The sequence below is a fragment of the Gavialis gangeticus genome, unplaced genomic scaffold, assembly GCF_001723915.1.
Source record: "Gavialis gangeticus isolate Ggan-Ray unplaced genomic scaffold, GavGan_comp1, whole genome shotgun sequence".
Lineage (NCBI taxonomy): Eukaryota > Metazoa > Chordata > Crocodylia > Gavialidae > Gavialis > Gavialis gangeticus.
Window position 1 is genome coordinate 27,752,124 of NW_017729001.1, and position 11,780 is coordinate 27,763,903.

General features: G+C 42.2%; 1 protein-coding gene across 1 annotated transcript in view; it reads right to left on the reverse strand.

The window, feature by feature from the left end:
- Window positions 1–11,780, reverse strand: part of DNAH10 (dynein axonemal heavy chain 10) — a 92,876-nt gene that overhangs the window by 45,732 nt on the left and 35,364 nt on the right. The window contains exons 26-38 of the mRNA XM_019507118.1: window positions 10,600–10,756; window positions 9,615–9,848; window positions 9,376–9,498; window positions 8,410–8,643; window positions 7,050–7,273; window positions 6,219–6,488; window positions 5,947–6,130; window positions 3,742–3,876; window positions 3,175–3,327; window positions 2,600–2,788; window positions 2,355–2,501; window positions 440–631; window positions 149–267 (exon numbers count right to left, since the gene is read on the reverse strand). Of these exons, the coding sequence (XP_019362663.1) occupies window positions 149–267; window positions 440–631; window positions 2,355–2,501; window positions 2,600–2,788; window positions 3,175–3,327; window positions 3,742–3,876; window positions 5,947–6,130; window positions 6,219–6,488; window positions 7,050–7,273; window positions 8,410–8,643; window positions 9,376–9,498; window positions 9,615–9,848; window positions 10,600–10,756 (2,361 nt within the window). The remainder of the gene's footprint in view (window positions 1–148; window positions 268–439; window positions 632–2,354; window positions 2,502–2,599; window positions 2,789–3,174; window positions 3,328–3,741; window positions 3,877–5,946; window positions 6,131–6,218; window positions 6,489–7,049; window positions 7,274–8,409; window positions 8,644–9,375; window positions 9,499–9,614; window positions 9,849–10,599; window positions 10,757–11,780) is intronic.

Sequence of the window (11,780 nt, forward strand, 5' to 3'; positions counted from 1 at the left end):
CTGGAAGTCCAAGAAGACGACATCTACTTCCTCCTTCACACTAAGCAGAAATGATGGCTGGATCAAGTTATAAGGAAGATCACAGCATAACCACACAGGACTGCTATTTCATATCCTGATTCTCTTGCACATCTAACTCTGTACTCACTTGGTTTGGGCCTGGCACAAAGTGTTAATGACAACAGATTTTCCGCCTCCAGTTGGTCCAACCACCATTGTAGTGTGACGAGTTAACATTGTCTCATACATTTGAACTACCTTATCCACCTGAAAAACATACATTTACATTAACTTAGATACTGGTGCATGCATCTCATATGGGCCAGACCCTCAGCTATAACTGGTGGAGCTGCACTGACTTTAAGGAAGGCACTCTGATTTCCACCAGCCAAGGGTTTAGCTCTTTATTTACAACAATAATTTTCAATGTTTCTCCTACCTGGACTGGTAAAACAACATAACCACCTTCTTCCAGCACTTGCTCTACAGCATCATTGAAGTTAGGATAACGGACTCGAGGACAATCCAGGCCAGGAAACAGGTCAGAGATCAGGCCAAGGAAAAGGGGTACATCTTCAAACACAAACTTAGGAAGATTCATATCTCGCAGAGCTCTCATCAGTACCAAATCCTAAACCAAACACAGAAAGGTAGAGCTTCTGTAGAGAGCCAACCAATTATCTAATGCAGTAGTTCTCAAACTTTTTCTTTTTGTGGACCACTTGAAAATTGCTGAGGGTCTCAGCAGACCACTTATTAAATGATTTTTTGTTCTACAAATCAAAGCACACAACTCATACTTTAATATTAGTAGCCTTACCTTACAAGTACAGATATTGTCGAACGTTCCACAACCTTTCTGCAGACTACCTGAATGGAGCTCGTGGACCAGTGGTGGTCCACAGACCAGTTTGAGAACCTCTGCTCTAAGGCATAAAAAGCTTCAAAAACAGTTTGAGAGCTATCATCCAATTATTTTACCCGTTTTGGTTATCTAGGGGTGCAGGTAGCAAACTTGTCTCTCTTGACATCAACTATTATGGGACACAAAGCCACTTCACTGGGATTAAGCTGATCAGTTTCAGCTGGGATATTAAATTCCCTTTGTTTTTCTTATATTAACTGAATTCCCCAAATGTGAGGGACTGAAGTATCCTAAATTACTGATTGCTTTTTGAATTAACAAAGTCTCAATCTTAAAGTAACTGCCTGCTTTACTGAAAATATCCAGCCTGCAAACAGTCCTTGAGGGCACTTTATTAAAACCTGAATTCTTGCCAGCACAATGTATAACTGGAGATGTCTTCATCTGTGTGGAGCAATTTTTCTGTCTGAGCAGAAATTTGAAGAACTTCCCAGAATGTTATAGGAGTTGCAGCCCTAAAAATAAGCAAACCTTGAGATATAAAATCCACACTGTTTATACTGAAAACTGGAGGGTATGCCTTGCACATGCAAATATGCCATTCAGGGATACAATAGGTTTGTGCACATTATGGGAGCTCAACTGATGTGCCGCACTCAAATTTTTTGCCCCCATGTTCATTTAGCCTCTGCATTCTAATATAATAAAAGCCTTAGCCTGTGCATAATGCTTTATTTGCACTCTGATTGGTTGTCTCAGCAGCCAATCACAATGCTGACTGAAACAACCAATCAGAGTGCTCCAAGAGTGTTTCAGACAAAAGACAGTGGCAGCAATGCACTGCCAGGATGGCGGGGATGGAGGGGACAGAGTGGGGGCCTGGCCTCATTTCCCCCCTCCCCCACCCTGCTCCCTGGAGGTGGTGGCAATGGAACAGACAGAGGGGGTGGCGAAGCCAGCAGTGCTGACCTTGCACCCCCCCAGCCCTGCTCCCTGGAGATGGTGGCAGCACAGGGTGCTGGATGAGGGGGACAAAGGGGACGGCAGGGCGACCCCCACCCCCGCTCCTGGAAGGCAGCAGCAGCAGCATGGGACGGTGGGTGGCAGTGCCCCCCCCATCATTCTTGATGGGCAATTGGCTAGTCCTTGACATAAATGCTAAGACTTTCAAACGCGTAGGAAATGTACACACAAAACTATAAGCTAAACATCTGAGTGTCTACAGATATCCCTGCTCTTATCTACATTTTGCTGGTAATGTGATCTGCACATATTGACAGCCCCTTTCTTTAAGCCCTGCATAGAAAGGTAGTATGCAAAGGTGATGAATCTGTTAATAATGATGCTGAGAGATGTACGTCACTGAAAGGGCAGTGCTTCCATTGCTGAGGTATGATAGTTGTTGCAGTTGCAGACCAAGCATTTCCAATATAACCACACACAGGTTATCAACAGTCTGTCCTGGCATGATGAAACAGAGTGTGTCTACCTCACTGAGGTCAGGTGAACCTCTCTTCAGCTCTCCTGCCATCACTAGTACTGACTTCAGGGCTCGTAGTCCAAAATCATAATGATGCTGTTTAGAAAGTTGTTCTTTTGCCAATTTGTACAACACTGTCATCTTTTTGGCCAGGCTCTGTTTGAGGGAGACAGCAGAAAACCATAAGTGCATTGCAACCCACACCAGATACCTACCCACTCGTTTTTTTATACTTAAGAGTGTTCTTCCCTTACCTTTGCCAAAAGGAACCCTTCAGAAAAGAGCATGATTTCACAGATTTGCTGAAGATCTGGTACAATCACAACCACAGGTCTGAATAAAGCTTTTACAGACTCAGGTAACTCAGTACGGCCAGCGTAACCAGGATTCATGGTAATAAAAATGCCCATGCGTCCATCCAGGGAAATTTCCTGCCCTTCAAACTAAAACATAAGTGAATGCCAGAATTATGCTGATTTGTAATGAAAAGAACCAAAGTCATTTACAATAGAAACACCACTTTGTGCTTCTTAATTATACCTTCTATCTAGGGATCTTGAAGCTTTACCAGCAGCAATAAATTAAGTCTCACAACATCCATGTTAGTTAGGTAGATGCTGTTGCCCCATTTTATAGCTGGGAAAAATGAGCCAGAGAAGGTAAAGCCCATGGCTCAGCACCTCTGAAATTCAGACCAATTATACCCAAGCGCTACAAAATGACTTGCAGGAGCAGAAGCCCTCAGATCTCATGGTATTTGTACCTCCACTGACACCCCAGGACCAAAACCAGACTCCATTCTCAGTAATCTCATGTTTATGATATTTACCTGAAATGTTTTTAGCTGATTCATTAGAGCATTTCGAATTGTCTGAATCTGAGATGAGATGACTGAAAGCACAGAAGCATCTATGCGATTAAATTCATCAAAGCATCCCCATGCGCCACACTGGGCAAGACCAGAGAAAATTTTACCAACTGCCTAAAAACAAACCAAAAAACAACTCAGTGTTAGCACACTTCGGTATACATTACATCAATGCAGGACTTTACAAAGCCTGTGAAAACGTATTCAGGAAAGTCATTGCAACCTGCCTGCCTCCTACAAGTTGTATTAATAGGCTTATTAATCCAGTACTGACATGCTTGGAAGCTCATCAGCTAGCCACTGAATCTGAAGATTGCAATACAAATCCAAAATTTTAAACTCAAACCATTTTAGGAATTTATAAAAGGCAAAGCATCATTTACTATATTTCATTTTCAATTGGCATGGTATTTCTATGTAGCCAGATGTTTCCAAAAAGTGAGAGCAAACCCATGAGCCTTGCTATTGCATGTAATGGTACTGTGGCTGGTATGTTGTTACTGAAGACTATAGCATTATAACTCTTACTTTGAAATCCATGCCTTCTCCACAGTTTGTTACAACACACAGCAAACCAAGCGCTTTGGCCAGATCTTTGGTGGTCTCTGTTTTCCCTGTACCTGCTGGTCCTGCAGGTGCTCCTCCCAAAAACATGGACAATGCCTTTTGGAAAAGAGCCAAAAAAGCAAGGCTGAGTAGGCATGAAGGTAACACACCACAGTTCATCTCCACCAAACATTTTAAAGACAAGTTTGCACAATAAAAAGGGTTACATATGCTTATACAATCCACAAGATAGAATCATAGAAAATGAAGGTTGAAAGGGGCCTCAGGAGGTCACTTAGTCCAACCCCCTGCTCAGAGCAGGACCAGCCCTAACTAGATCATCCCAGCCAAGGCTTTGTCTAGCCGGGTCTTAAAAACCTCCAAACATGGAGAATCTATAACCTGTCTGGGTAATCTGTTCAGTGTTTTACTGCCCTCCTAGTGAGAAAATTCTTCCCAATATCTAACCTAAACCTCCCTTGCTGCAATTTGAAACCGTTGCTCCTTGTTCTGTCATCTGCCACCACTGAGAACAGTCCAGCTCCATCCCCTTTTGAACCCCGCTTCAGGTAGTTGAAGGCTGCTATTAAATCCCCTCTCAGTCTTCTCTTCTCCAGACTAAGCAAGCCCAGTTCCCTCAGCCTCTCCTCATACATCATGTCCCCCAGTCCCCTCACCATTTCTGCTGCTCTCCACTGGACTTTCTCCAATTTATCCACATCCTTTATGTAGTGGGGGGCCCAAAACTGGACACAGTGCTGCAGATGTGGCCTCACCAGTGCTGAACAGAAGAAAATAATCACTTCCCTTGCTCTGCTGGCAACACTCCTACCAATGCAGCCTAGTATGCCACTAGCTTTCTTGGCAACAAGGGCACACTACTGGCTCATATTCAGCTTGTTGTCCATTGTAACCCCCCGGTCCTTTTCCACAGAGCTGCTGCCCAGCCAGTCAGCCCCCAGCCTGTATCAGTGCATGGGATTCTTCCACCCTAAGTGCAGGACTTTGAACTTGTCCTTGTTGAACCTCATGAGATTCCTTTTGGCCCAATCCTCCAATTCATCTAGGTCACTCTGAAGCCTAGCCCTACCCTCCAGCATATCTACTACTCCCCACAGCTTGGTGTAATCTGCAAACTTGTTGAGGGTGCACTCTATGCCAACTTCCAGGTTGTGATGAAGACACTGAACAAAACTGGCCCCAGGACTGACCCCTGGGGCACTCCACTTGATACTGGCTGCCAACTAGACATCGAACCATTGGTTACTACCCTCTAAGCCTGATACTCCAGCCAGTTCGCTATCCACCTTACAGTCCGTTCATCCAGCCTGTACTTCCTTAGCTTGCCTGAAAGAATGTTGTGGGAGACGGTATGAAAACACTTGCTAAAATCAAGGTACACCACATCCACCGGTCTCCCCACATCCACAGAGCCAGTAACCTCATCATATAAGGTAATCAAGTTGGCCAGGCATGACTTGCCCTTGGTGAATCCATGTTAACTGTTCCTAATCACCTTCTTCTCCGAGTACCTAGAAATGGATTCCTTGAGGATCTGCTCCATGATTTTTCCAGGGACTGAGGTGAGGCTGACTGATCTATAATTCCCTGGATCCTCCTTTTTCCCTTTCAGTATGTTTGCCCTTTTCCAATCTGGGACCTCTCCTGATCACCATGAGTTTTCAAAGATGATGGCCAGCAGCTCTGCAATCACATCAGCCAACTCCCTCAGCACTCTCAGGTGCATCCCATTTAGCCCCATGGATTTGTATATGTCCACCCTTTTTTCTAAACAGTCCCTAACCTGTTCTTTCACCACTGTTAGCTGCTCATCTCCTCCCCAAACTGTGCTGCCTGGTGCAGTCGTCTGGGAGCTGATCTTGCCTGTGAAGACTGAGGTGAAAAAGGCATTAAGCACTTCAGCTTTTTCTGCATCCTCTGTCATTCGGTTGCCTCTCCCAATAGTACAACATAGCATATGTACAAGCAATAGTGTAACTGTTCTAACTTTGTCCAGGCTTGGGTTAATTAAGCACAAGATAGCAAATTACATGAGATTATAATGAACTTTACACTATTATCTAAACTGGATTACCTGAGGTCAAAGAAAATGGCAATACTCACTCTGAAAACACCAGAAATATATTTCAGTGAAATATCTCACCAAACAAGTTCCTTAACATATACCTGTGTGAGGGTTAGGTAGATACGGTCTGTAAGGGGAGTGATAACCAGTCGTCCATTCAAGCCCATGTATTCATAACCATAGGAAAAAGTGCCAGTGCATTGACGCACATTCAGCTCATCTGGCTCCCGATCCCAGTAAAAACGCAGTTGGCTTTCCCATTCAAATTCTCGAGCTTCTAGAATGCTGTAAAGACAGAGTTCTTCAGATACAATGAAATGCTGTGAGAATAGATTACAATCCCTGGTGTGTTCTCAGTGTGGCAGTGGATTACCTGTCTCTCACAAATGTATCAACTATATCTCTGGCATGGACATCAATAATGAGAACGGTGTTGTACTTTTTACGGTCATTTTTGCTCAATGGCTTTGTAATTCGTGTAACCAGGGCATCAATCTGCTGATGCATTTTTCTGGCATAAAGTTTCATGGCCTGTTTTTCTCCCTTCTTCACTTTGCAGAAGACATCTTCTACCTCCCAAGTCCACCAGATCTGATTAGCAGCAAGAACCATCATGCCCTGGTACAGCAGCATCCAGTCAACTCTATGGAGAAGAACCAAACACATACAGTCTTTCCATAATAAGCAAAAATATTCCACTTACCCCAGTGAGTCAAAAGTCAAAAGACACAAAGCAAGTATATGAATACATCTTATCTTGAAAGTTCATAAAACGATTCTTTACACTGAAAAAGCAACTGTTAGTATCTTAACAGTTGTCTCACAGTTAGTATATGGAATTCAAATACATATAATTCCATTTACGCAATCAATTTTCTGAGTTAATTTTTCAGATACTCACTTGGAATACATAGAAACAGACTTCACATTTCAAATGTAGAATTTAAGCAGGATTAATAGAAACTATAAAGGCAACATCTACATTGCTTATGCATCGGGCTAGAAGCTAAATGCATAGGAAATGGGAAGCAATACATTTTTGCTGGGCACTTAAAATACTGTGTGTATGAACACACACTACGCAGATGTAGACAGAACAGGAGTAGCCAATAACATAGGGAGTTTCTACAACTATTTTCCTATTATATCAATTTAAAAAAGTCAACTGCACTACAGGAGTTATGCTATGGTTCATTAACTTCACCTGCTTCTATCTTCACAGTATCGGAAAATGGCTTCTTTAGTTAAAAGTCTGTTTGTTCTTCTCATTTCAGCCAGAACGGCTGTCATCCAGTTCTCAACTCTGCCTTCTGCTGCTACGGCTCGCCGGAACTCCATCACTTCTCCTTCAGCTGAAATCATTGCTGTTGCTATTTTTTCATTGCTGTCACCCTCCTGAAACCTCAGGGATGCAATATTATCATACATCTGAAACATGAAGCAGAGGAATACAGGTGTCATTTGCACTAAAGTACTAAGAAATAAGACTCCTATCTAACTCCTATCAGTGTTCACAGGAAAACTTCCCTGGACTCTAAACAGAACTAAATCAGGCTCTAAGGGCATGTCCAGATGAGAGTGGACATTTGGTTCCTTGGGGACAAGTAGTGGTGGCGCACCTTGCGCTGCCGCTACTTGTACCTGGGGAATGCCTGTACTACATGCGCTTTAGTGGGTGGCAAGTTACCCCAGGTGGGGTACGAGAGGCTGGGGCTAGCACTGGGCTGGCCTCAGCAGCCTTACCTAGAGTCCTGGGAGCCTCCTGGGGCTCCAGCAGCAACGATTCTGGTGCACAGAACCTGGCCAGCAGCCACATCATGGCTCCGGGTGGCCCAGCTCCACTTCTGAGCATTGTGCACTGCCCATGGATGTGCTACTCTGCTTTTTTTTTTTACCTGCAGTTTTTTTTTTAACCCTAGGGGTCAAAAAAACTCACGGAAAAGAGAAGCAGAATAGCACACACATGGGCAGCACTCCCTTGCAGCACAGAGAACATATAAATGTGTGGTATGTAGTGCCACAGCATGTTTGCGGCGCCACATATCTCACGGCCACACTTGTCTGCACACGGCCTAAGTGACCAAATACAATAATAATAATGCAATAATAATAATAATATTATTGTTATATTTTATGTGTGTGTGTGTGTGTGTGTGTGTGTGTGTGTGTGTGTGTGTACACACACATATACATATATATATAAAAATAAATGTGGAAGTCTGCTAATGTTTTTGCAGTCATTTGCAGAGGAGTCCACTAATCAGGAAAAAATTGGCCAAATTAATAATTTTGCAGTAAATATGAATCTACCAAAGGCATAAGGGAAAGTTATTGCATAAAGGTTCACAGCTGGGTGTTCAGAACCTCTCTCTAAAGCAACTGATATGGGCCATCAGATCCAATCTAGAGATTTCAATATTTCCTTAGTTACTGGTACAGTATTCCCTGTATAAGAGAAACATTAGCAGACTTCTAACAATCTGTATAGTAGATAGCCTCCCTTCTAAAAATCACAGTGCACTCAAAGCATTCTCAGACTAATGACTGTAAGCAGCGTGCTATACCTTTATCATGTGCTCCTGAACACAGAGTGGGTCACTGCTACCAAGGATGCTAAGTAATTCATCATCAGATATGAAGAAAAACCTTGGGAAAGCATTTCGCTTTGAATCCAAATAATCATTCAAGCTTTTCTGACATTTCTCTAGACCATCATTTATATTTTGGAGGTCTGCAAGTCTATTTGGAGCTTCACAGCATTTTTTAATCACTGGATCTTTCACAGTGTCACTCATTATCTGTAGATGGAGAAAAGAAGCATGTTAAAAACTACTGAGGAGCAACACTATAGATTAAACTAAATTAGGTTTTTCTTGTGACAAAAAATGTCATAACTAGTATTGGTTATTATCAACTAACAATACTCTGTAATATTAGTTAATGTTTTTGCAAGCTATGCCCATCAGTGGTGCACCTAGATTAGTAAAAGTAGTTTTGCTGGTATAACAAGAAACATCAAGGGATTTTGTCAGCCCAGCTCACATCCTGTCATACCTCCGGATGATACACCTAGTTTGGCAGATGCCTGTGGTGTAAGCAAAGCCACAGAATAATGAAGTGACTTCCCTAAAACCAAAGAATAGAAGCAGAGTTGAAGCTCAGGAGCTTCTGGCCCCACAATCAACCAACTGCTACACGCTACTTCTCTAGGCAACCATATTATTCTGAACCTCAAAGGATCCTCCAGCCAGCTGCAGTTGGCACTGATTGGCACTAATGACCATGCAAACTCTAAATGAGTCATGGTGTCTGACATGGTTTAGAAGGAGCTGGTTGTTAAAGATAAAGCACGACTTGCTGTCACAACACAGCTGGAAACACCACCAGACAGAAAAGTCACCTCCAGAGGAAAACTGGAGCAACGATGCTATCTAAAATGAAAGCCTTCAGGTTACTACAGAACTAAAAGCAAAATACATCAAACAACTCTTTCAATCACTTGGCCATTACAAAACAAGTCTGATACTTGCCTTTTTAAATATCCTGTCTATGTTGTCAAACTTTTTAGCTTCCTCTGGAAGTTGTGATCTTATATCCCCACCAATAAAGATGCTCTCAAGGTACATCCATTTCCTCTGAACCACCATCCAGACCTAGAATAATCAAATATAATCAACCAAGGAAAAAAGAATTATGGAAATCATTAATTATGGAAACCTAATCATTAAGAGAAAAAAACTGAAACATTAACTTTCTCTTCCTTGCCTACCTCAATAACTTCACCAATCAATGAAAGAGTTTTTTCCCAGTGGTGAACTGTTGACAGAAAAGGACCCACAAAGCGACTCCCTGAAATACTCTGAAGGTTGACAGTGTTGTCATCAAGAATCTGAATAATGTCATCAACGGAGCCCAAAATAAAGCCTCGCTCTTGAGTGCCTTTGAAGTACCTTTGTACTGTGAATTTCATGTTCTCCCAGGTGTCTACTATATCCTTAACACCCTGCATGGGAACAGAAAAAAGGAGTACATTTTAGTCCTGGAGAACTAAAGAATAGTGGTTCTACCTGAAAAATGAATAATTATTTTAGCAAAGGTTCAGCTCTACCACTCAAGTACAGGCCTACCCTTGAAAAAGGATCACATAAAATGACAACTTCATACCCACCAGATCTATTCTTACTGACCACATGCAAGTTTTATCTGCTAATCTCAATGGCAAAAATACATCTGTACCCTTATCAGAGCCGTAACACCCAAGTGTGAGCTGGATTTGGTTTTATCTTTTGCATTATCAACAAAGCTATTGACTAAGTCACACCACAGTAGTCCCACTAAAGATAACAGGGTCATAAAGTGTCATTACTAAAGTCTTCAACTGAGGTACAGAACCTTTATTACTGGCAATTTTGTGAAAAGTGGGAAGCACCCAGTTTCCCAGTTTGACTATCAAATCTGAGGCTGACTGTGCTGGACTGTCAATTGTGAAGGAAAATGTATGCACCTGCCTCTGGGCCAAGTGAGCTCATACAGAAACAATAAATACAGAACCGCATATTACCGTTTTTACAAGCACTTTTCAAAGGAGCAATGCAGTGGATAAAGCAAATGACTAAAACCTTTTAGGCAACATTTCACTAACCCTCTTAATGCTATTTAAAACTAACACTGAAAGATCAATAACCAAAAAAGAAATAAACCCACCTCTGTCATCAAAAATAGCTTTATTACTTTATTCATATTTTTTAAATTACCTTCTCAATGCTCAACTCCTTAACAGCAGTTCCAACTATTTCACTGATAACATCTGAGTATTTGGAAAGTTCCATAGCAAACATATTCTCCAGAGTAAAAGTTTCTGTTGTCATTTCAAAGCTAGTGCCAGTTCTCTCCATAAGTTCTTTCCAATGCCTGAAAGAGACAGTAGATCATCAAACCATTATAAACAAGACCATGTATTATAGATAGGGACCAACTCAAAATGCAGAAAGCATTCCTTGCAAAAGAAGACAAAGTGCAGCATATGCATGTGATGCAGAATCTCCCAAAGACTCCATCTTTCTATCCCAGCCAACTCCAACAACTCATTGTTTTCTTCCCATGCCCCATGGTTGGTATCGTCAGCTCTACATGAGTGTGATGATGACAGAGCTGAACTGGAAGTTCTGGGCTGCTAAGCCACTGTAACACAGAAGAGCAGTCAAGCAGGGGGAACTGAATACCCAAGGAGCTAGTCATACAAAGAAGAAACATTGATTTAAGGAGGCCTCAGCTACCTCTGGCTCAAGATCAAATATAAGGAGTAAAACCACTGGTGAGCAAATAGCCCTACCAACTTTCCACCAGTGACAACATTTTACTGGCATTCAAAAGTAGCAGAACTACTAATGTTACATGCAAGTTCTGTTGCTATAACCTCTAAAACAAGTAGTATGTGTTCATATGAGTGTCCGAGACAGGCATACAGGTGGGACTACTGACAAATGCGAGAGACAACACCATGCTCTTCTATGGCACTTTGCTACCACGAATCTCCAAGCACTTCACAAAAAGAGATGAGTAAAACTATTTACAGATGGAGACTAAAGCAAAGTCTTGCTCAATAGCAGAGCCAAAAAATGAATCCAGGTATCCTAAAAGTCCTAGTTAAATGTCCTGCCCTGTCCACTAGGAAGCATTTGTTTGGAAACATTTATGGAAACAAACATGATTTCATAGATTTCATAGACATTAGGACTGGAAGGGACCTCGGAAGATCATGGAGTCCAGCCCCCACCCAAAGGGCAGGAAGTCACATGGGGTCATAGGATCCCAGCAAGATAAGCATTCAATTTGCTCTTGAAGGTGTTCAATGTAGGTGTTTGAACCACCTCCAATGGCAGGCTGTTCCAGACCTTGGGGGCTCAGACAGTAAAGAAATTCTTCCTTATGTCCA